The sequence below is a fragment of the Coffea arabica genome, chromosome 10e, assembly GCF_036785885.1.
Source record: "Coffea arabica cultivar ET-39 chromosome 10e, Coffea Arabica ET-39 HiFi, whole genome shotgun sequence".
Taxonomy (NCBI): domain Eukaryota; kingdom Viridiplantae; phylum Streptophyta; class Magnoliopsida; order Gentianales; family Rubiaceae; genus Coffea; species Coffea arabica.
The window spans coordinates 46,378,449-46,404,568 of NC_092328.1; the positions used below are offsets into that span (position 1 = coordinate 46,378,449).

At 35.9% G+C, this 26,120-nt stretch overlaps 1 protein-coding gene and 1 long non-coding RNA gene across 4 annotated transcripts; one reads left to right on the forward strand and one right to left on the reverse strand.

The window, feature by feature from the left end:
* Positions 1-581: 581 nt before the first annotated feature.
* LOC113712433 (PH, RCC1 and FYVE domains-containing protein 1-like) lies at positions 582-8,305 on the reverse strand. 2 transcript variants are annotated; one of them, XM_027235857.2, is made up of 9 exons: positions 7,624-8,305; positions 6,325-6,411; positions 5,860-5,949; positions 5,617-5,703; positions 5,405-5,524; positions 2,328-4,427; positions 2,050-2,196; positions 1,378-1,919; positions 582-970 (listed from the first exon to the last, which is right to left on the reverse strand). In XM_027235857.2, exons 1-9 carry the CDS (start codon positions 7,669-7,671, stop codon positions 811-813), a joined length of 3,381 nt encoding a protein of 1,126 aa, XP_027091658.2. In that variant the 5' UTR covers positions 7,672-8,305; the 3' UTR covers positions 582-810. The 2 variants fall into 2 exon arrangements, with proteins under 2 accessions (XP_027091658.2, XP_027091659.2); XM_027235858.2 differs by lacking the exon at positions 5,860-5,949 and having other exon boundaries at positions 7,624-8,252.
* A 10,773-nt stretch (positions 8,306-19,078) lies between these two features.
* On the forward strand, positions 19,079-22,251 carry LOC113711014 (uncharacterized). 2 transcript variants are annotated; one of them, XR_011822033.1, is made up of 5 exons: positions 19,079-19,606; positions 19,701-19,829; positions 19,954-20,142; positions 21,688-21,814; positions 21,905-22,251. It is a non-coding gene; the product is annotated as an uncharacterized lncRNA (long non-coding RNA). The 2 variants fall into 2 exon arrangements; XR_003453062.2 differs by lacking the exon at positions 21,688-21,814 and having other exon boundaries at positions 19,085-19,606.
* Positions 22,252-26,120: the final 3,869 nt, after the last annotated feature.

A 26,120-nucleotide genomic window follows, 5' to 3' on the forward strand; every position in this document is an offset into this window, starting at 1 on the left:
ATTGTTAAGAGACCAATATTAGTAAGTTCTTGGTCTGACAAGTGACAACAACCACAAAAGTAGATTCCAACCCTGCGCCAGATGGCAGGTTATTGGGAATAAAACTTCATTCTCCTTTTGACTCCTTTCAATAATTTCTGTTTCTTTAGGAATCCAATGGTTGTAGCTCTTTCTGAGGCATGATCCAATGATGCAGCGAAGAATTAGGGGGAGAAGGTGAACTAGATTGAAAGTTGAGTTGCAGACCAGTGGAGTTCTTTGAAACAACTGGGAAAATAATTTGCACAAAATATCAAAAGTCTTTTCATCTTTTAGTATGTTTTGACTAATGCTCACAGGACTCAAAAATGGGTAGTGATTGCTCGTATAAAATTGTCCTTATCAAGTTGGCATGGGAAAGGATGAGGGCAACATTTGTTTTTCAGTTGAAACTTTGGACTTCTGAGGCCATTTTGGTGCAGCCCCCAAACTTGAGGTACAAGAGAGATTGATTCTGCCAGAATGGCAGGCTATTGGCTACATATCAACTAAAGCTAATGAAGATTGAAAGGAAGAGCAGGCACAGAAATTCTCTGCACAACTACAAAAATTGGAGGACTCTTATATACACTACAAAATACAACAGTAAGTGTATGAGGGTTGAGTCCCAAGAAAAAATGAAACAAGAAATAAATAATAAAAGAAGAAAAATAGATTGGAGGAGGGTTAGAGAAGAGGAGGTTTGGCTTCCTCCCACCGGTGTGGCTGAGCCTTGGAACCACCAGCATGACAGCTAACAAAAAAGTAGAGATGGAGAATTTGCATTGCCTGCTAAATTTGTGAAGATGGTGAGACATTTCCTTCTGACCTGCGGGCAGTCTGCCCAGAAACTGATGCCTTGTCGGATCCGCGCACGTTATACCTCTCATAAACTTTTTCACGGTTCTCTGACCACCAAGTCTCTGCTTGATGTTCTCCGAATCTCCTTCGACTGCAGATGTAATTCAGATGTCAAATGCTAAGTTAATAACAAATTTTATCACTACATGCTCTTACTGGAAAGTGTATCTTCCTGAAGGTAAAAATCAATTCCAGAAAATAACCTAGATCAAAACAAATCCTAAAACTAAAATTTGACTGATAGACAAGCAAAGCTCTCAAACAAAGACATGAATCACAAGAATTACCTTTTAAAGAAATGCACTAAGAAAGTTTGTGATGACTTCATAAGAAGAAAGCAACGTCTTTTACATTATAAAGAGTAATTAATGTTGTTACACTGATTAGTAGTAAGTAACCAGGTAATCATTCAACGCAAAAACCACAGAGCAGTTAATACCAAGCTACATAAGACGTGCATCATTTAATCTCACTTAAAAAAGAGGTAATATTAGATACCTGAAGCGCACTCGTTTCAGGTCTCTGGTACCATCTCGAAGGGCTACCAGTGTTATATACACACCAGGCTCATATTGCTCAATCCACTCAGCCTCAACTTGATTGACATTACCAGGAACTACAGTAATTCTAGACTTTGAGCCATTTTCTCCATCTTGGAAAGGCCCACCTTTATTTCCAGCTTCAGAAGCACCACTGTTGCGTGCCTGACAATCTTGATTCCCGTTAGGAACTCTAAGATCCGAGAGACGATCCCTCCCATATGGGGTTAAAAGTCCCTGAGCTTGATTGCTTTGATTGGTTTCGTTGCTTCCACATGAATCCCTGGGCAATTCACTAATACCTTGCACGCCATTAATTGTGGAGTCACCACTGATTTGAGAGGCCAGATAAGAGCTGTTAGAATCGGATCTGGAATGATGTTCTCCATTTGAATTTGGATATTGTATGCCATTTGGCTCCAAACCATTAGGTAGGTAAGGTAGCCTGATGTTTTCAGTATCATAAACACCTGGTGGCAATCTTTCAGCCATATCCTTGAGCTGAAAAAGATTCAGGTAGAATCAAGTAAAGCACCCTATTAGCAACTACAAAGACTAACAGAACAAGAGAGATAAATTAGAATACTTTTCTTCTTGTTTTTCCAGATAATATAGGAAAATTCAGCCTAACCTGTGCTGTTAGTGACTTGATCACTTCCTTCGCAGCTCTACATTTAGCAGCTTCTTCTGCAGCCAGTGCCATGGTTTCCTGAACTTTTTTTGTTGATTTCTGGAGCTCCACTTCTTTAACTTCACATTGATGTCTTAGACTCTCAACCTGGACGAGTCCACGACCAAGAGATGAGGGAGTTGACGAAGAATCATAAGGCAATCCCAAAAAAAAAAAAAAAGAAAACCATAAATAAATAGATAAACAAATTTCAAACACGTGAATGGTTCAGGATGTACCTGTGCACGCAACTGATGTACTTCTTGATTAAGAAGTTCATTAGTTTTCTTCAAACTATCAGCAATGCTCTTGGAGAAAGAAAGCCCTGATGTTGTTGGAACTGGTGTTGCAGATCGCGGCGGACTAGGTTTTCTAGAGAAAGGGGACACAGATCTAGAACTGACACTAGATGGTGCAAGCACCGGCTTTGGAACAGTTCGGCGCAGGTCAACAGCTGTAGCCAAAACAACATCTTTTAACTGTAGCAAAGAAGGTGCTTGAGATGACCGGCCCACAAGAAAAGTATCTGCTTTCTTTCCTTGTTTTGCTGCTTTGCTATCCAATTGCTTAATTAAGTCAATATTTGATGGGAGTGCTGACTTTGCCAAGCGCAATTCAGACTTATCCAATTTGTCCTTGTTTTCACCAGAAAGTCGGGGAACAGCATTCCTCCGGTTGTTACCACTAGTCTCCACCACCTTACTCAACTTGGCAAAGCAGGAATCACAGACACGATATGGTTTACTCGGATTTGAGGCCAAAGCAGCCCTCAGCGATTTTCGAGAACTACAAGCATGGCAATGCACAAGCCCACAATTATAGCAGTTATGTCTTTTCCTTGTAAAACCAAAAGCCTGCCTACAAGCTGCACACTGGGACTGTTCAGCACCAGACACCAACCTGTGAATACATATAGCAGCCGTGTAGTTTGAACCACAGGCAATATACCTAACGTTTCTATCCTTTAAAGCTTCAACAAGGGTTGGTGTTTTCCGGTCTTCTACATCCCCATGGCCTAACCTCCCATTAGCTCCTTTACCCCAGGTATAAACCTCATTTTTTGATGTAAGTGCTGCTACATGATAGGCACCACAAGCAATTTCTTCAACAGCTTCCCCAAGCTTATCTTCTACTGAGCAGGGTAGCTTCCCATCAGACTGAGGATTCCCAAGCTGACCATACACAGTACTTCCCATGGTGAAAACATGTCCTGATGTAGTCAAGCCAACAGTTAAACTATGCCCACAAGCAATTTTGTGAAAATTAAAGTCTATAAGTGCAGGCACGCAAGTTGGCTTTAGTCGAGGTTCTTTATCACCATGTCCGAGGCGATTTTTATCTCCATCACCCCAAGTAAACAATTTTCCAGATGAGACACTAGCACTGGATTGTGTTGCAATGACCTCTACCACAGCCGCAGTATGCCACACTCCACATGCAACAGCAATAGTCCTCAATCCTGACAGAGACTCAACTTCTCTAGGAAATGTAACATTTTCCCTATCCCCATGGCCTAAAACCCCAAAAGTTCCATCACCAAAAGTAAAGAGCTGTCCGGTCGATGTAATCAGGGCAGTATGCCATGGACCACAAGTTACCATTGCAACCTGAAGTCCCTCCAGAGGACCAGAAATTCTCTTAGGTATCCAGTGACTGACATCAGATCCATGACCAAGAAGCCCAGCATTATGCGTGCCATCTCCCCATGTGTAAACCTCTCCAGCCAATGTCACAGCACATGAGTGAAACTCACCACAAGAAACAAAATCAACACTGCAAAAAGACAAAGATTCAACTAACTGAGGTTGGATAACATCTTTTCCAACTCCGTGGCCAAGGCGTCCACCGGATTCTTCACCCCATGTAAAAACTTCTCCCTGCCTGGTGACTAAAGCAGCATGTCTGACCCCACAGGCAATATGATGCACATCTAAAACTACATTTGACTCCAATGGCCGAGGAAGAAGCACATCAGCTCTAGTCGTCACAGAACTAGCATTTTTTTCAGGCCCAATCTTGACAACATTATCACATATTACCTCACCCCAAATATATACATCCCCCACTGCATCACAATCATCTGGTGCAGAACCATGACTTGAGGTGCTAGGGGCACTAGAAACACTAACCCGAAAAGCATCTGAACCAGATCCTTTAACTTGCATATTCATTTGATCCAAAGCTACATGTGCTTGCTCAAAATGCACTGAACTATCAGGCTGATATCTTTTTGGAGAAGGAACTGTGTGAGAACTGACAGAAAAATCTGAAGAGCTAATTTCTTGCGTAGCACTAGCAGAACTGTCACTTGGGCTATTTGATATCAGGTCTCTGTTCTCCTGAATTCAAATAAAGGAAAAGTCACAGGGTACTGCTTTGACAAAATTTATATACAACAACAAAATGTAATTTCTTGTCATGCAAATGTTTCAGTGATTCTTTTGTTCCTATTCCACCACCTTTTTTTCTTCTATGTCTATCCAAAGAAAGATAAAGGAAACAGCTTCCCCCCCCCCTCCCCTGCTCGATTTCCTTGCTTTTCAATTAAAAGCTTATCTTATTATCACCTTTTACAATCAATTCAAACATACCCTATCAATTTGCAGTACATTTAAATTGATGATTTTTAATGATTATTCTAATTTAATCATGTATTGTGAAAATTTCTCCAATCTACATACCAACAAAGGAGTTCAACTATTAGATGCTTCATTTGATACCATAACATTAATGACCTGCAGACAACATATTATATCATTTTTGGTCCTGGATTGCTGAAATGTTGATTACTTTCACAAAACAATAAAAACAACAATCCTCATCTCTCTTTCCTCCATTCCCAAATTCCAGCCTAAAACCAAAACAACTACTTTTCTCTCTCATTCTGTCAATCAAGAAATCCTCACTCATCAACCTCAAGTCACCGAAGATCACATAAGACTGTACCATCCAACTTTCATGAACCACACATATCATCAGAAAATCAAAGGTTCAAATATTAGAACCCATTTGTGCTAATGTATTAGATAAATCCTTATTTAAGACTCCTGAAGTGTTTGGTTACAAGATAACCCTGAGGTGAAATGAGATATCATCAAAGAAACAGTTTAAACTGGGTACTGCACAAACCATCAAATGTGTATATATATGAATCCAACAATTGATGAACAGACAAATATACTCAAACTTCTTTAGTCTCTGTGTGTAAACAGGCATCAAATATTATTGCTATCAGGCTCACTAAGATCCACGATACAGAACAACATGGCAACAACGCATGTTAAAAAGCAAAAGATTGCTATGAAGGTAAAATTACATCAAAATAGAGGCTTCCGTCACTCCATCCATCAATTTTTGACCGACCACCTTGCCCGCTAGATATCAGTGCTCTTAGGCCACCAATCCACACCTCAGCCTCAACTTTGTCTTTGCAAATCTGAACAAATATTGGGTACTTTATAACTTAACAAAAACCAGCACAAATTGCTTTATAATTTTCTTTAGGAAACCCAAATCTTAAACACTAACCAGGTCAAGGGATCTTTTCCCGTTGTTATATATAAGAGAAAAGGACAAGTAATCCTTTTCAGGACGAAGATAACGCTGGAAAACAGCCTGGCAGTACATTCAAAACATTAAATTAGAATGACTGTCTAATACACGACATGATGAACCCTTAAAAAAAATGTAGGTAGAAATAACTTGAAAAGAACACTTGTATCACGAAAAAGCAAAATAATTAATATAAAATAGCATGTTTTAGAATCTCACAGTTCTTTGTCCAGGAATAATTCGTGAAACTGAAGCTAACTTTAAAATTCTTTCGCCGTGGCTAGAAATCCAGATTAAAGAAGATTCATCCTGTAAGGTACATCTCATGATATTACTACCATGCTAAGATATTGAATAAGGCAAAAGATTCAAAATTCTAGATACGAATGAGTAATAACATGTAGGAAAACAGACAATCACTGCGATGTTACATTAGCCAATCAGAAACCAGAATCTAATTTAACTTATCCAACACACCAATTTCCATTCACTAAGGTAAAATAACAAAGGCCATGGTGAATTCTGCCAAATAACAAGCTAATTTTCTTGGCTCAGCGCTCGACACATGATAAATTTTAGCTGTAAATCAAATTCATGCTTTATACATCACAATGAGACTCTATGCTAGAAACAGAAAGGGACTATTCCATGTCCATTCAAATAGAAGGTGGAAAATTGACTTACAGCAGAAAGTCTAAACGGACAAAACTTAGGCTTCCCTTTACGACCATATTTAAGTAGTTGAGCACCCTTCTTCAGAGCAATCAATGCCTGCAGAAATCAAAAGAATCAATTCTGAATAAACAAATGCAACCGCACAGAGGCAAAATTTTCAAGTGGATATTGTAGAGACTGAAAATAAAAATTAATCCATTGAACGTATATGTCAATACCTCAAAGTTCACCCACAGACTTGTAAAAGAAATAAAATGAACTATATTTACAGACTTATGTATGAAACAATACGAAGGATGGCATCTGTGCAGATGAAGAGAGAGAAAAATCAAAGCTAAGAAGGCATACTGTCAACAAATGACTGAAGCGCATATCTTAATCTATTCTCCTTATCCCTCTAATATATCCCAGAACAGCAAATAACTCCAAAGTCGGCAGATAAAAGCCTTACATATCCAAAAGCTTGCATTTTATTGAAAACAAATGTAAGAGTGGCTTCTTCCAAGCTAAACCTTTTTCTCGGCTTACCACTGTAACATTACCCAAACAACCAATCCAAATAAAAGAAAGAAAAGCCATGATTCAGAAAACAAAAATATGTGAATAAACCAATTGGCCATTGTAGTGAGTCGTAATAATCTATTGAACATTAGTAGGGACATTCTGTAGATGACAAATTCATTAGACAAAAAGAACCCGAATTTCTTCTCCACAATATCTAAACTCCAATACTCAGCTACCCAAAAAAAAAATAAAAATTTCATTGATAAAATTCCAGCATACAACTATGATATATCCTAAAAGATTACAGTATCCAATACACCAATACTTCTGCAATACCGCCTACCCCCCAAACTCCAAAAAAGAAAAGTTTAAGTGATCACCAACCTGAATAGAACCATGACATTTCCCAAACTTATTTCTACATTATTTATGTCATTCTAAAATTCCAAAAATAGAAAAACTACATTAACTATTACAAAAAGTAGCACTAAAAATCATAAAAATCTCATCTTTTTCCAAAAACTCACAAAAAGGAGGAGGACACACAATTTTTTTTTTTCCAGTTTGGCAAAAATCAAAGGGAAAACCAAGTGGTATATAAAATCTTAGCATGTGAATATTTTCAAAAAATATATTGCAATATCCAGTACTGATTTTGAATCCTTTATCAAAAACTTAGAAGATAAAGATCCCATTTTTTTCACTCCGAAATTCAATCTAAAAAAAAGACACATTATCCAAAAATAAAAAGAACAAATTCAAACAAAAAAAAAGGGAGAGAAAGAAACTGTTGAATATAATAACCTGCTCAATATCACGGTCTGCATTCCCGTAGCTAACAAGATCTGCCATTCCATGTGAGAGGATCACCGCCGCCAGCACCAGCTCCCACAACACCGCACCACCACCCCCCAGTAACTCCTCTGCTCATCATCAACTCCCACCACCGCGACGACGTCGTTTTCACTCTCCCCTCCGTACACTACCATCAACACCTCATCCAAACCCCCCAAAATCACCTCCAAAAAACTCAACTCAGAAACCTAAAAAAACAAACCCCTTAACTTCACAGATCTGAATAACTCCGCCAAAATTCAATTTTTCACAAAAATCACCAAAATCTCGCTAGTCAAGGAAAGTCCTTCCACAGTCTAACTTGATTCTATCCTCTGTCTTCTATTTTTTCTTTCCGTTCTTTTCGAGGTGGCGCGTGGACTGAAACAAACAGTGAGAAAACACTGGAGCCTTTTCTCTCGGAGGGGAGGCTATGAATACCTCCGACCACGGCGGACGAATGGAAAACAGAGAAATGGGAAATTTTTGAATAAAAACAAAAAAATTGGGGAGATAAAAAAGAGAGAGAATGGCGATTGAACAGAGAGGGTAGTATAAAAAAAAAGACGGTGTCTTTTTTTTTTTTTTTTTTTTTGGGAAGGATTATGGGTACTATGAACAAAGTTGGGTCAAAGATGAATGAGCAGAAAAGGCAACAAAGTTGCAAGGACTAGTACTAGTCCACAGCTATTATGAGATCACAAGACATTTTCCAATGTTTGCCTTCTTTTTTTTTTATTTATTATTATTAGATTAAATAATATTTTTTGGTGATTTTACAATCTATGGTCCTTGAACTTTACATTTATACTAATCCTGTTTGAGTTTATTTGGGAAATGGAATTGGATTTTTCCTGCAGAAAATTACAGAGCAAACTGCAGGTTTGCTATCCAAGAGATTGATTTATGGTGATGGTCTATTGAGTGTCTTTCTATAAGTAACTGAATTTTTGTGTTTATCTCCACGTAATTTCTCATTCTAGTTTTGCGTAGAAGTATGAGTAAAGCAAAATTGTTGGCTTTACTACCAAGGATATAAGCTACTTCATATGTGATGTAAAGGAGTATTTTATGAAGTATTTGATATTTGGATTTTGTTTGTAAGGTTAGATGGAGTATGCAAGTAAATGTGTAGGGTGGAAGTTTCCAGCTAGCATTGCTAATATCTAAATGCAGACAGTTATAGAAAAATTCGAATAAGCATGATGAATTTTCTTGACATTTTATACAAAAAAAAAAAAAAAAAAACTTGTGGTTTCTTGACAAGTGAGCAAGTAGGTCTAATTTCACTCATCATAAAATAAAATTGAATGTTATAATAAGCACGACTAAAAAGTCCAAAGTGATATTTATAGCAATTTTGTTTTGATGTTTTAATGGGAACATTATAAGATGCCTTTCATGAAATCTCAATTCTTAAAAATTTCTTGTCAAACAAATTCTTTAATTTCGAGAATATAATGAGAATCATGTTATTGTATTTCGTTGTTTAATGAAATAAAGGTATAATAAGACTAAGATGGTTTTATGAACATTAAGTTTGTCACTTTGTATTTACCTCTAATAATCCAGTAAGATAAATATTTTGATGATACCAAAATATGTATTTCATCGTTCAATATGGAAAAAAAAAGGTTAAGACATTTCATATTATACAAAATAATAACTTAAAGTTAGTTGGAAGTTGGTATAACTTCTTCCAAAGCAAAATAAAATTGAATTACAAGCTTAACAGAAACTACAAGTTTTTCGTGATTCGGTATGAAATCTACAATTCATTAAATCATCCCTACTTAATTTATGGCATCAACTTATGGTTGAGTTTGTGTTTAACCCCTACTTAATTTATACAATGATTTTTGCAAGGATCATATGACAATATGAGGTAAAGTTAGGGGCCAAAAGTTGAAAATTGGGAAAATACAAATCAACCCCTAACTAAACAATGGACCTTGCATCTTTTTTACGTAATTTTCTAGAAGTAATCACCCGAGACACTTGGTTTTGGACTGGAAACGATATGGTAAATCATAAATCCAGTCAAAGTCGTTAAAATCAGCTCCATGTGAAATGTCGAAACTAACCTTGCTCTTTTGAGACTATTGCCTCGTAGTCGTAGGCCTATGCCAGCCAATTCCGTAAAGTGACGTCAAGTCCTTCGTCGCTTTGGGATGATGATGTGGTTAGGATCTGGTACTTTTCGGAGTACGTGGACTGTAGAAATGACATGTTCCTGTTATCCTATGTGACATACATGATGCCTCATGGGAGGCACATTTTGGTTCTACCTTAAAAGGCAATGGTAGGCAAAAATGTCTCACAAATAATTTTTGTCTTTTTTTTTTCTTTTTGTTTTGAATACAAAAAAAAAAAATGTTTAGGCAGGTTCGACTCAGAACACATGATTTTTTGTGAAAAAAAGTGATCAATTCTTAATCAACTTGTGTTTGCCTACCTTATTGTTAAGTCAGGGTAGTTGAATTTTTGATGATTATCACATCATGTAAAACATAAATTAGTTACATATGACAATTTGTGATAACACATCTGAGTAATAACGAGAAATTTTACGTGTGAGTTCCTTTACAAAGTGTGAAATCTTGTAATAACGAAAGTTTCAAAGTCTCTTTTTTCTTTTCTTTTTTGAATAAAGAAATTTCAAACTCTCTATTATAGAGCTAAAGCTTGTGTTATATAAACTGGTGGTGAGGACACACCACTGTTTTTGAGTAATCGCAAGAAATTTTATGCGTGAGTCCCATAAAAAAGTGTGATTTCTTGTAACAAAGAAAATTTCAAACTCTCTTTATCCTTTGTTTTTGTTTTAATGAAGAAATTTCAAACTCTCCCTACTATAGAGCTAACGCTTGAGTATATAAATTAGTGCTGAGGACAAACTCGACGTGTGTGTGATTTTGGAATAAATCAATATTTATATGAAAGAATTTAGTGTAAAATTTTCATAAGAAAACTTTGATCTTCAATAGTTTCTTGCATAGGTTTTTTTTTTTTTTTTTTACATTAATTTAGTGGTTATAATGCTTATGAGTGGTTACCCATCATATATGCAATACGGGCTTATGAGTGATTATATAATTATATTAGAAAGATAAAATTGAATATATTGTAAGGATAAAAGCGAATATTTAAAAAGTGACAAAAAATTTTACACCAAACCCATCGCTATACTCCATATCGAAATCTCTCACTTACACTCGTTCCTCATTTTGCGGCACAACCACCCTGCCCCCTTATCGTTGACAAGTTGTGTTGCTTCTCTTCATTAGGTGTGTTTTTCATTTTCCTTTTCATTTTCTTTTTCTGGTACGGTGTATTAGCTATTAAATCAAGACATATGGTACCAAGCTGCCAATAGCATGTCACTCGATCAATTCAATGAGCAGTGCTTTAGGATTTACCGCTACATTTGGCCGGAAAGCTTTGCCTTAGAAGTGAAAGGCTAGGCCCTGATTTCTAATTTGAATATTAAATGTTTGATGTGAATGAGTCTGACTCGATGATTATAGTAACATTTATCATGACGTGGCTATTCAAAAGCAAGATGTATTTATCTCTTCAAAATGGCATTGTTGGTTTTTTTTTTCCTTCCAATTTTTATGGTAATTGAGGTATATCTTCTGTCGTATAAGCACATCTATCATTTTTCGTGTCCTTATTAAAAGTTATTCACATCCCCCAAAACTTCTTTATAACTTAATGCCCATTTAGTTTTTTTTTTCATTTTTTGGGAAAGATTCTAAATCTTATAAAAAAAAAAGAAAATAAAACGAAAGAACTTCTGCTGTCAATTTGCCCGATTATGTAGCCAATTTCTTTATTAGTTTTGAGTTTAATATTAAAATACTTATTGTAGTGATTATATATATATAAAATAAAAAAATAATTTAAAAATATATTCATAAAAAACGTGAAAATTATATGATAGAAATCTACGATCCAGAATTCCCATTTTCTACTGAAGACTACTTGAGGACTTTGATGGCATATGAGTCAGCTGACCTACAAAATCCCTAAACACAAGATCAGAGTCAGATACGTTAGATTTGAGTTCCGGATTCTAATGTAGATTTCTCAGAAATTTAGGAAAAAAAAAGGGTTACAGATTTTAAGGTTGAGAATTTTGGGTAATAATTAATTTGGGTGGTATTGAGAAATCCAAATTACACCACCTGTTTTTCTTCTAGAAATGAGAGAATTTTATTGAGACACGAGACGTCTGGGATTTGGTAGGTGAGCAAACGTTGTCTGCTTGATGGTGCAGCAGGTCCCACGAAATTACTCGAAGTGGGGCCAACCTTGTTGCCTGAAATGAAAGAAGATGACCAAACTCGATCAAATGCTGGACTATCCTGGCCGCCCAATTGCTGGACATTCTTCCTCTCCTTAAATTAGACTTTGACTTCTCCTTTTGAATACTAGTACTACTATCTCGATTTTTGATTTATCTCTCATTCAAAATGTCTCACTAATTTAAGCAATTTTTTTGTTCTAAAAAAAGGCTTCATTTGGTTTGAGGGATTTGACGGAGGATTTGAAATCCTCTCAAATCACTTTAATTATTTAGCTTATTTAGAGGGTATTTGGATTTATAAATCACAAATTATTGTAGTATTTAAAATATATTTTGATAATTGATGAATTATAAATTCAAAGACTTCTTAAATAATCCAAACAACTAGAGCGGGTGAATTTTAAATTTTTCGTCAAATCCCTCGATCAAAATGAAGCCCAAGTGATTTCCACATCATGGGAGGCCATTGTTTGGATCGAAAAATTCTTTCTGTTACTTATTGTGTTATATTTTCTGATGTAATACGTGTGAAGTAAAAAAGATAATAAAAAAGAACAAAAAAATGATTAGAAATGTGTTCATTAAAAGCATAAATAGATATTTTCAAATAACATATATATTTCCAAAAAACATTTTAAATAAAAAAATGATAAAAATCAGCACGTTTCCTATCATGTGATGGCGTAAAATAAAATCATTCTAATATTTACTTCCGAAGATGGTATTCCACACCATTGGCTAAAGTTATATATTATTATTTCGAAAGTTAATATGCTGACCTTCTAAATCAAAATACAAGTTTTCATACGATATACTTCAATTGAAAGAGAGTGAAGTAATAAGTAGAGAATTGTGACCAAAAAAAAAAAAGTAGAGAATTTTTGCATATGAATTGTACCCTTAGCTACAACTAATTAAGTTTGTTCCTTCTCCTAATTTTCTTTTTTCCCTTTTTCATTTTATAAAGGCAGATGATATTGTTTTTCGAAATACCTATTCAATGAACAAACTTCCTGTTTTGTAGTCATTGCTATAAATTTCATCTAAGGACAAGTTTTATTTTAATGGGAGTACGTACTTGCTAATCAAAGCTTGAACCAATCTGAATGACACTACTACTTCTACATGAAACCGTCCTTTACAGATTCATCTAACTATTAATTACTGCTAAATGCGCATTTATCTTCTTATCTACATGCTTTAAAAGTTCAATTAAATATTTCATTTGAGATTAATCACATTGTTCCCTAGTACTTTTAGTCACTTATAGAACCTGCAGGGACCATAAGGGCTTAAATGAATACTTTGGCTCTCTAATTAAGTTGATAGTCATAAGGTGGTGTTAAAAATACTTAATACAATCTGTTTTGTTCAAAATTGATCCTTGGACCACAAGGGCTTAAATCTATCTAGTATTTTCTCTTCTTTAATCAGTTTGTACAAATCAAGTTTTTCTTCTTCTTGTTTCATTAATTTCTTTTGTTATTGATCAACTATAGTATGATATTGGTAATATACTTCGACTACACAATCTGGTATTTGGCTGCAAAACTTGTTTCTTTATAACTTGAAACTCAAGAGGTAGACTAGTTTAAGCATGGGCTTAATTTCCACAGCTGTAAAACTTTATCAGACAACGCCATGCACGAGCCCTTTCAGACACAATACCTGCATGCCAACATGGTGTTCAAATGTGTTTTAACTTTTTGCTTCCTTGGCGGAATTTCAGCATATGGTCTCATTGGATTGCTACTTTGCTTGTGCTTTTTAGGCCATCTGTACATAATTCAGGGAAGCTTTTTTCATTTTACCCTCCTGAGAAGCTGGTAAAGTCTAGTAATTATGCACTTGCTAAAAGCAACAAACCAAGCACACGATTAATCTTTTCACAGGATTTTGAAAAGAGTATGTACGTAGGAATTGAAGTAAATGGAAATCAACACAGCACATGAATCTCAATCAAGAGGTACACTAAACGTATACGTAAAAGAAACAATTTACAGGTCCCAAGATGACCCAAGAGCACTGATATCAAGAGGGAGTTACAGTGCACAAGTTATGAAATTATATTTTTGTTAATGTACTATTTTTTTTTTGGTTGCCTGCCACGGTATCCAGGGATTTGCCCTGACTAATCCGTTGGTCGACCCGGGTCGCACACCTGGCTGTGGTGGGTGAGTCTCCCAACAAGGATAGCTGCATACGCCAGGTTTCGAACCCGAGACCTGCTTAAGCGAAACCAAGCTGCTTACCACTTGGCCCAACCCCAGTTGGTTGTTAATGTACTATAATCTAGCTCAAAACTTCAAATTGTCAAACCTTTCTTAACATATATAAGATTAAGATCTTACTGGTCCCAAGCTTGTGAACGAGCAAAGTTTGCAATGCCACATTTTAAATTATCCTAGTTAGTGAAGCATAAGATGGTCTAAGCAGCATAGTATATTCAAATAAATGTCAAGCTCAAAAACTCTTAGTTCAAGATTTTGGGGGTGTTTTTGAAAAATTTTATTGTAGCAGAGTTTTTAGAGTATATTTTGGGATATTTTAGAAATTATTCTGAAATATTTAAGAGCAGTAGAGTTTTTAAAATATATTTTGGGATATTTTTTAAATATTAAAAAAACTAGTTTTTGAAAAACTATATAGAATCCAAGCAGTGGGTGGTTTATGTTTCTACCATTACATCAAGATCTTGTATATCTTTTGAAGTCTTGATCATTCTTGTAAAGGACAGTAGTCAATATAATCTGGATATTCCTGACATATACGTGCATTTTATTGTATTCAAGGAGAGAAAAAGTTTGTGGCAAACAAAGTTGCTGTGTAAAAAAGAGCACGTCTCAATTACTGTGAGGAGTAAAGCGTATATGTTTTGGTGATAACATAATTAGGAAAAAAAGAGAGACTTGGGGAAGTTGGTAATGATGATACTAATAATATAATCATAGTAGTCATTATGAAAAGAGGCATAACCTCCAACTTGAAAGCCGCCTTATTGGTTTTGTGTCAATAATTTTTCAGGGGAAAAGTTAGATTAAAGTGTCAAGCACTTGATTAAATCCAGACAAAATATGATGAGAAAGATCGAAATAGTAGTATGAGAGAAGGCTTCCAAAGGCTAACTTTGCGGAGAAGAAGCCTAATATTTTAGTTGTTCTGGGGTCTTTTGACATGACAGCGTCTAACAATTTGGTCGGCCTGGGATTGCATTATGGGGGCCAATAGGCCATTATGTCAGATATCAATTACTTTGGAGTATGCAGCTTTTTCCATAAGAGTTGCTGCCTGTGTTGGTTTAGGGTCCTAAACTCCATCCTAACAAAGATTGACTTTGTGTTTATTGATTGAAGTTGGACTCCTGTAATTGGAGGAGATTTTTCAGATTTTCTTGTGTTCCTGATAAATTTTGTGGAAAGGAAGCAATAGAATACTTTATTCAAAGAAGTAGTTTGGAGGAACACAAGTTTACTCTGATTTAGACTCTTTTAAGTTTCTCTTTGATTTTTTTTGGCTTCATCCCTTCCTCGTACATATCCGAACGAACAAAACTTGGGCAGACTCGATATTCATAGATCCAATGGCCCAGATTGTGCCACATCACTTGGTAAGATAGTGTGACACAATCTGAACCATTGAGTCTATGAAAATCGGGTCTACCTAAGTGTGAGTTTTATTCGTAAAAGTGTACAATTCTGTTATTTACCTTTAAAGGGTATTTGTAATTCCTTTTAATATAGAAGTGTTACTACTTTATTTTGTTAACATCTAACACTACATTTGACTGTACGTAAGTCAGTACAAATACTTCATTCACAAAAGTGGTGTGAGATGGTCGAATGTGTTCTTCTGAATTAGAGGTGATTTAATCCCCTTTAAATTCTCCTCGACCCTTTTAGATTTATCCATTTCCCATAGTGGAACAGTAGGAATAGGTTGACAATTATTGTGTTAAAAAAGAAAAAAAAACTTCATTCATAAAAAGGGTACATTTCTGTTAATCATTTTTAAAGGCTATGTGTATTTCCTTTTAATACACATCTAACACTACATTTGACCCCTATATAAGCCAGTACAAATATCGATCATTTAGAAATCAAAATAAGTAGTCTAAATTAGCAATTCTTTATTAATTAGTTAGGTATCCAATATTACGCCATTTCACAAATTTAATATGCATTCATTAATAATTCAAGAAAAGAGAGATGGCCATGGACTTTGGTAATTGGTAAGGTTGGTGCACCTCCAAGTCCAAAAAGACTAAAACTTGATCGGACAATATTATCAAACTTAAAGAAAAGAAAATTAAAGGGTAACCTTCTGAGCAAGGCATGAAATTAAGCAGTCTACAATTCCTTCTCATATCCATCAAAGCTTAATTACGTTAACAGATTAGCACATAATTAAGGCTGCACGTTATACCACCAAAGACAAAACATATGGCTCCATTTGGTACATAGAAACTATTATAATAAAGAAACTCCCAACTGAGTGATCGACATCTTTACTGCTGGAGATTCGAAATTGCAGTCTTTTTTCAGCTCTTTATACATCCTAAATAGTAGAAATCTTGACCAAGGATCCATATCTGGATCTATCTGCTTTTTTATCAAGTTTACCATGTTATCTTTTGTTCAAATGTGCCCAATTCGTTGTTTTTGGAAGTGAAAATATATGGTTTTGCATCAATATTTAGGTTTTCTGTTCTCATATTTTGTAAGGAAATTGTTGCACAACATGAGGTTGCACTTGTAAATGGGGAGAAAATCAGACTGAAGTTTATTAGGCTGTCTCCTGGAGTGAATATGACCGTCTGCAACTAAACTGATATACTATATAAATCTTCAGCTATACTAAGTTAAAAATGAAAATATTCAAGATCCTCTAATTATAAGAACTCCAAGAAGTTTCTTAATTACCACTTAATTCCGATCCCGCATTTCTATTGTTCAACATGCAAACAAGAATGTATGATCAAAATGCAGATCAGAGGCCATGCAACAAGCCAGCTGCGGCATGAAAAGCAATTTGAAGGACCTAAATTAAACTGATTTATGACGTCCATGCCATGATACATACAATGTTATAAGGACCATCCTCTATTTTATATAGTTTGGTCTTTGTTTTTCTGCATAGTCGACAGGACCACTCGCAATTTAGTTTTGGTAAACTGCGTTTTCATTCCTGTAGAAAATATGGCTGGCATGGGCTTATGAAACCCAAGTTGAAGGCAGATAATAGTTGAAGAAATTTTTTTTTTTTTTTTCTAACGGAGTGGGTATCCGGATCAATTCTTACGAGGCCCGACTAATCCCACTCCGGCTCGGAAGGAGAGACCCCATCCCGGAATACGGTAACCACGGGACTCGAACCCTTGCGGGAGGCTGGACAACGGCCTTAATTAAGGAAGAAATTTTCTACGTGACTACTATTAATGAAGCTGCGTGCACCATGTCTTCGTACATCTTCACACACAGTCACACACCTTTCGTATTGATTGAGTGTGGGTTTCTTCCCCTCAAGAGGGATATCTTCATTGCCATTTGGGTTCTTGGTGGTAATATTCCTTATCAATTAGGATGATTTGATCAAATTCTTTCCACTTTATTTAAAAGAATGAAATTGGCTGATATTAATTATGGCGATACTAGGTAGCATAGATATCATTATGGGAGAAGTTCATCGTTAAACTTATAGTGAATTTTTAGATTGTACTTCCGTATATACACGTAATAATTGGAGATGCTAACGAATGGAGTAAATGGGTGCAAAAGGGTTTGCTTTTTGATGTGAATATGTTTTTCGAGCGAAATAGCAACTAGGTTCAAATGCTTCAAAGCGCAAACAGAGTTTAATGTCCAAATGTTAAGTTCCACTTACTCAGCAATCTAAATGAGGACATTTTGATAACTTTCTAAACGTCTATCCAAGAAACAAAATAATTTCATTTTCACCCGATGAATTTCTTCAAGTTTTTTTTTTTATCTTGGGATAGAAAATCTCGAAAGCTTTTATTCTTGAATCAAATCAGCCAACACACGATTACCGAAATACAATCTCCATCCATGACTGGCGATATTGTCAGAGCAATTATCTTCTAGCGAGAGCAATATTTATCTAAAGTTTATCCTCAATTAGTCAAACCCATATATTGTCATTCATTTTGTTGAACTCATTATCTACCAATCACTCCTTTTCTTCTCTCTTTAATTAATTGAATAGCTTGCCTGCTTCTTCTATCTCTTTAATTGATTTATCTATTATTTTCATAACTCATTGATTTGGTTTTGAGTTTTTTACCATATTTTTTCTTATATTGTAATTCTTTTACTCTAAAGCACTCTTTTTAATTTTTGAAGCTGTATTTAATAGTTATTTTTTTGCAAATACAATATGATTTAACTCAAACAACTGACAATCTAAAATGAAAATAATCCAAAATATGTAGACACACTTTTCCTTCAATATTCATGAGATATAGAATGTAACACAATTTAAAATAAATTTAATCTAGTCATTAGAAAATATGGACACATGTTGAAGTCAAGATTTATATAATAATTAGAAAAGTAGAAAAGATAGTGAAGTTTATAAGAATATCACAAGCAAAATTCAAAAAAAAAATGTTGCACATATTATAGGATTGAGTTCAAATGACATCATAATAACGATCACATAGCTTTCCCATGGTCTTTAATAAAAAAAAATAAGAATTAAAAAAACATAGTAGACGTTCAAGGTTCTAATTTTATAAAATGGCAAAAATAATTCTGGTATGGAGGATTAGATATGGCCTAATGACCCCCCTCTTCTATTGCTAATAAATATGAGCTTGTCCATTAAAACAACTATTGCACCGAAAAGATTTAAGATTCAACTAAAACTAATGAAGTCGTTCAACAGTTGGTAAAGTACTTATCCGGCCCACCTAGCTGTGCTGTACTATTCCTATTACTTCTAGCCACTGTGCAGAGATGACCCAGCTTTGCGCCATAAAAGCAACCCAAGATAGGTGTAGCACCAAATTGTAGAGTTTTAGATTATACCCCGGGCCCAAAAAGAAACCATCTTATACGTCGGGGCCTAAAAGAATACAAAATAGTAGGAACCAAGGAAGTTCGTTTATATCTGGTCCGGTCGCGGGGATTAGTCGGGCCGTAAGGATTGATCCGGACATCTTGTGTTGAAAAAAAAAAAAAGAAAAAAAATAAAAAAGGAATTAGGGTTTTTTCCTCTTCAGATGGATCCGGGAAAGTTACTTTCCTCCGACGAAGAACTTGGAGTTTGTCAACCAGCGGCGGAGGATCGAGGAATCGACGGAGAAGAAGTAGCGGACAAGGACGCCGACCAAGGAAAGTCATCCTCTTCCAGCGAAATGTCATCCCTAAACCGGGATGGACTTCAGTTTGACGACCTCGACACCAATTACGAGTCCGGAGAGGATTACGAGTACGTGCGCGGCGCCGAGTCCGACGAGGCCGATTCTGACGGGTCCGAATCCGAGCCCGACGGGTCGGGGTCAGGGTCCGAGTCCGAGTCCGAGTCCGACTGGTCCGAACACCACGCTTTCCTGTTCGACCCTTTTTTTTGGATGAATGGTGTATAAAAAATGAGGAAGAATTGGAGAAATATTATGATGTGGTATACAATTTCGTACCTTTTTTTATGACATATCCATACTATCTGTTGAATCCAGAGCTTATAAATGCCTATATACATACACACAATTGCACAGGTGTTTAATTTGGAGAAGACGAGAGGCCGTTTTTTTAACTGTCTTGAAGACTTGAAGACTGATGGCTTTTTCTACAGATATGTTAAGAACAGGGTGAATACTGCTATTATTCACTATAACAAGAAAAATGTATGTACGCTTTTTGCCTTTTTTTGTCTGTTTATTCGTTTTGGTTATGTTAATCTTCTTCTTCTTCTTCCTCCGCTTTTTTTTAACTATGATTTTTTGAAAAAAAAAATTATTAAATTGGCAGCAAACTGGCTTTAGAGCAGGCAAGATTTTGAATTGCGTTCTCACTACAGCTGGGGGCGCCAAGTTCTATTTGACCTTTGTGGCCAAGGATTTCAATACTGGTGATGTGGGGGAATTCCAAGCGTGTGTGCATGAATCTGCTGCTGGGGGTGATAGGAAAGTCTACCTTTGCAGGCTTAAAATTCCTAAGGTACCATCGTAGCTTTATATTGATCTCTTTCGGCTTCTGTAGTGTGGATGTGTTGTTTGTCCATTTTGTTACTTTCCTGCTTTGGTTGCCACTAATGGCTGTGCATTGCCTGCTGGATGGCAAACAGTAAGTAGTTGGCCTAGGTGTTAATTATGTTTCTTATAGTAAAAAGAGAACTTTTTGGATTTCACCAGATATATTGGCAAAAAATGAGTTGTACCGTAGTAGAGATTGTGACATAAATCTGCAACTTGCCCTGGATTTTGGAGTTGTCATTTTTGACAATGCTTCTGGCATTTGGTTGCAGCAAGTAAGTTTGGAGTCCTAAGCATGTACTGGGTGGAGTGTGGAGTCCTAAGCAGAATCTTTTAGTTGTTGAATTCAGATTTGGTTTCATTACTGAAGATGCATGGTTGGCCCATAAACACAGGATTTCTCTCATATGGACTGATGAAAATATTATGTATAGTTTTGGATTAAACAGTAGTGTCATAATCTGTTTAAAAAAAAAAAGAAATAATCTTTAGATTAAACGGCAGTGTCATAATTGGATATAACAACAAAAGCTTGAAAGATTCACAGACTTTTAGGGCTGCAAAGACCCCGTAGCAAAGGCTGGGTTCAATTTTTGGATAAGCTCATCCTCAGCTCACCAAATGGGGCTTGAATTTTAAAGGAGCTGAGCTGAGATTTTCTCATGATTGGAAACCGTGGTACACAAGTCTTTTTACCATAATAGGGTTTGTAGTTACACCACTCCACTAATTTCACTCTTTCCACCTTTCACCTTAACTTAATCCGCTGTTTTCTCATTCTCTTTCGTCTCCATTCTCGATACTCTCATACCCACCAGTCCATCACTCACTAACCCTTCGTTGCCACCTACCAATACCACCTAGACTTCTACCTGCTAGTTGCAACCAATTCCTATTATTGACGCCATGCTCCTAATTTCTTCCTTCAACCAGCCTGGTGCCGCTGCCGCTGCCGCCGCCACCACCACCCATTGCAGACCGACACGTTTTTGGTAGTTTTTTTCCCTCTGCATATTGCTAATTTCACTTTTTTTTGGCCCTTTTTTGGTTTCTGCTGTTGTCTATTAACTGCACTTGGGTTTCCCTCGTAAAAAGTGGGGGAAAAAGAAATAAGATGTGCAAAAGATACGAGACCTTGTTGTTTATCAAGTTTAATACCTGGCCTCTGTCAGGGAGTCGAGACTGCTAAATTAAATTGTCAGGGCAATAACTAATCGAATACTTGGTATAATGTGGGCACGCTGCCTAAGGATTGGAGTTAGGACCGTCTCAATTGGTCTTAAGGTTTTAAGTTGTAAACCAATTAGATTGACATGTTTTAATCGGCCTGATCACAACATGGTAAATGAATCATATTCTGATTCTGGTTCTCATTCTGATATGGTGTAAATTAACAGATGGTTGGCTCATGATAGCTGATTTACTGATTATTTGGTTGAGCAGAACATGTTATGGTGTGGTTATTCAACTAGAAAGCCCTTGAAATAGTTGTTGCACATGATTCTTACAGATATCGGTGGCCGTGTAGGCTCATTCCATGTCTGCTGCAAAAATGAGATGATCATTCTCCCCCTCCCCCACCCTGGATGAGATATTTCTAGTTTAGTATGATTTAACCATTGTTATTTCAGTTAAAGGTAAAACTAGTGGTGGTTGTTTATCTTCATTTTTGTGGGGATTTTTCAATGTTTTCTAGTGCCTTATTTGTTCCAATTTTTTTGGTGTAGGAACCATGCGAGGGTGATGGCAAATGCATTTGAAGGAGGAGGAATTTCATGATTGACTTGGGAATTGAGTGGATGCCACTGTGTGTGGAGATTTGAATCTTTGCTGAAATCACTTGGGAATATTGTCTTAGATGCTGAAATTACTTTGTTGCTGGCTGCTGACTTGGTTTTTGTTGGTGTGGTCGTTGACTCAAAACACTTTGTTGATGATTTGGTCTTTTTGTTTTATGTCTGCGTTTGAGTTTATTGGGATGGTCGTCTACCATGTGGTTGCTGAGTTTTATTTGTATTAAATGAGATTGTTAATTGTGTAATTAAAGAAGGTATGGAAGCTTACTATCTGGGAACTCGAGACTCGCTACTAGGCGAAACCTCCTTAAGGCTGATAGCGGAAGTGGGTCCAACGGCAACCTCTTGTAATCCCTCATCAGCCTCTTAGTTGTCCGACATTGATGGGGCTAGGGATTGGTTGGACAGAGTCCTGGGAGTGGATGATGGTGTGTAGCTTATAAATTGAACCCTGTTTTAGGTTGAAAATTTTGTTTGACTAGAGTAGATGATTGGAATCTTTGGAAAAGTTACCTTGCGTGGTCTGGGTGGTAATTTTGAACTTTATAGTGACCTACAGATTCCACACTTGGATAGAAAGAATTGGTTGTAACCTCGTACGTCCTGAAAAGATAGGGTGGAGTGAAAAACTACGAGTAATTGTGACTCAGTTGGGTTTGCTACTGAACTATGGCACACTTAGATATGTTTTTAGGTTTGCTTGTCGATTATGATGGCTGTAAGGTGAGAGTGTAACTTTTAGATATGCAGATCTTGTCTCTGTACCTCCAGCTGGAGTTAGTGTCCAAGGAAGTTCGTGGACAGGAAGAGACGCGGATCATTAGGTACAAAAACTTTATGCATAGGACGCTCTACGAACACGAACCATGAGTTTTACCAGAAGGTATAATCTCAGTAGAGTTTAGCTATGTCATATAGCATAAGTGGTAGTAAACTCCTTTAAAGCCCTCTCAAAATCAGTTTGCCCCTAATGTTGGGTGTCAAAACCACTTTGCCTTCTTTTGTCACTTAAAAGCAATGCTTGACCGTTACAAATTATTAAACTCTAAAGTGTCCCACTTTCTACCAGTGAGAGTTTTCGGACAAAAACCACCCTGTCCTAATTAATCCCTTGTTCATGTATAAATGGGGGCTTCATCGTCTCCTTCTTATGGACTGGGAGGGGAACTCTGTGCAATGCACAGTGAAAGCATGCAAATTGTCCAATCCGGTCCATTTAACAGACAAATTGTTGTGATGATGGATGTTGAATTATTTGGGGCCATACAATTAGGAGGCATGTAATTAGTAAAAAAGAATTATTGAATTAAAGGGGTGAGTGAAAATTGCAATTCAGTGTCATCAAGAATACAACTCACCATAGCTGGACAAAATTAGGAAGCACATAATAGGTCCAATATACATAATATGAAGCATTGAAATAGAAATTGTTCACTGTCTTTACAAACAAAACCTCTTATTTAAAATGCAAGGGGCGCTCATAATGTCTCCAATTATATGTATCCAAAAATGAAGCTAATAATTAATCACCGCAGGTCCGTAGGACAGACAGAGAGATAACTCCGATCTTCTTTCACTCTTCGGGCTTTGACTCATTGCTAAGCAAAACAAGCCAAACAAATCATTAAACATTCTCTCAAATAATTGACTTAAGTTGAACTCAGGCCACACAATCAAATAACAGTAAGTATAATGATATCTGATTGGGCCTAGAACAACAAAGCCTAAAGAAGTGTTAGATTTTATAAATGCTTGACTAATAACCTACACATATAACAACAGCAACATATTTCAAGCAAAGTGAAGACAATTCTCTTAAGTCTTAACAAATATAGCAAGTCAGCAAAATGTTGAACTCAAAAGTCATAGATCAGGAAAACCCCATCAATCCATTTTAGTTGTGAGGCGTAAAGATAAGTTACATTAAATGGATTGCTGAGTTTTTCAAATACTCTAAAAGTATTCTAAAATGTACTTCAAAAAGTAATCTAATTTTTTTTAATATTTAAAAAATATTTCAAAATATATTCTAAAAATTCTTCTACTCTTAAATATCGCAAAATATTTTCTAAAAATATTCCAAAATTTACTATAAAAATCCTGCTACAGTAAAATTTTTTAAAAATACCCCCAAAAATAGCTAATCCAAACGGGTAGTTCTAGTATGGTAAAAGGTGCCAAAAAAGAATATTGAAATGGTCAAATAATAGTGAATTCCCCAAAGAATAGGAAACTTAAAACGACCAATGCCTATCTTAACGCCAAGTAATCCAAGGGTCTTTTCTTGAAACTCAATCTCTAGCTTTTTCTTAACATTTTGATCATTATAGGAATGACCATAATGGTCATAATTTCAGTATCAGTATTTCAACTTGCACTTCTTCACACTACTTTCTCCTTTTCTTTTACATCCCTCTTCATAATGCCAATGCCTTTCATCCTTTTTCAAATAAGTTTATACCTATAAATATTGAAATTCAAGAAATGAACCCAAAAGGTTAAAGATGAAATATACAAATTTATTACCAAGTAAAACTTACTCTAACAACAAGTGTAATCAATCAATAAAAATAATCAATGAAAAGAAACTAATAGCAGAAACCTCCCCTGACTTTTATAGTAATAGCATTGACCTCCCCTATCAATTTTGAAATAGCATTGACCTCCCCTATCAAAAGTTGGAGGCAATTTAATTGGCAAAAGTGGGTCAATTTACTAAAGTACCCCTGACATGATTTAATTTTACCAGATGAATGTGATAAGTACTTTCATCAAACCCAACAAAACGTTTGTTAATAAAAAATACACTAAATTAACTATTTCTGCAAAGTTTAACTAATTAACTAAATAACTAGTAATCTAATTAATTAATAACTAATTATCTAATTATTAATAGTTATTAACTAATCAAACTATTTCTGCATAGTTAAACTAATTAACTATTAACTAATTATCTAATTGTCCTTAGGGGCTTGGTGTGGTGGTTGAGGTTGCTGAAGATGGAGCCTCAGGTCCCTGGTTCAAACCTTGCTGCCAGCAAGTTGCTGAGAGTGGTGAATAGTCTGCGGGGTCCACTCCCTGCGGGACACACCTAAAAAAAAGAAAAAAACTAATTAACTAATTAACTAATTAACTAATTAACTAATTATCTAATTTTCCAAAGGACCATGTGAGATGGCTAGGCTCATCAATAGGTATGTTCTCTATCAAATCTGCAATGAGGAGGATATTTCCTACTGGTGAAACTGTGAAGTGATATAAAATGGTGTGGGGAAAGGGACGTGTTCTGAAGCTTGCTTTTTTTACTTTATGGTTGGCTGTACAAGGAAAGCTTATGACAAAAGATAGACTGAGAAAATGGGGAACGCAGAATGTTGATCCAACTGTGTACTTTGTGGGGGAATTGAGTCAGTAGACCACTTGTTTTTTGAGTGTACTTTTGCTAAGTTAGTTTGGCAAAAAGTACACAAAATGTGTCTTTTATATAGAGGGGATATCTGCTGGCAGATGGAGGTGCAATGGTGAAGTGTTTTCTTGAAGGGTAAATCCTTTGCAACTCAACTTAGAAGTTAGAAGGCTGGATCTCTCTGCAACTGTTTGGCACTTATGGCAGGAGAGGAACAGCAGAATCTTTAAGCAAACCAGTAAAACCAATGTTCGACTTGTTGCACCAATTGTAAATTTTGTCCAATCAACGTGTGTATCTTGGGAGAGTGCTCTAAGAACAAAGGAAAGTCTGGAACTCATACTCGAATGGAGACTTGAATGCAGGTGTTTGATGAGCTAGATAGGTTTTATATGTATATGCGAGCCATAAACTTAAGTACTTAGTTACTGTAGAGATATAGACTTTGGAGTATATAGTGCTGACAGATACAGAGAACAAAGCTATGAAGTAATAGATGTAGAGCTTGTTGTACACTTCTGGTGGGTTCAATAAAAGCTCTTTTAGAAAAAAAAAAAATAAAAGTAGGGAAAATAAGAAAATCATTAGAAAATCCTAAAATTGATTAAGATCAGCTTTCCGGCTAAACAACTAGAGATTAAAAATCATAACATGCTTCTCTCGTGCATTTTAGAATTCCATTTAATTCCTTAATTGTTGGAGAGTGGCCATTGTTGTCACTCACCATAATTAGTATTTAGT

Bases quoted from the DNA above. Each gene is read 5' to 3' on its own strand.
- LOC113712433 (XM_027235857.2), bottom strand. From the start codon at position 7,671: ATGGCAGATCTTGTTAGCTACGGGAATGCAGACCGTGATATTGAGCAG. The intron at 5,704-5,859 runs GTGAGATTCTAA...ATGTACTGCCAG, and splicing joins TTATTCCTGGACAAAGAACT to GCTGTTTTCCAGCGTTATCT. The intron at 1,920-2,049 runs GTTAGGCTGAAT...AATCTTTTTCAG, and splicing joins TCAAGTCACTAACAGCACAG to CTCAAGGATATGGCTGAAAG.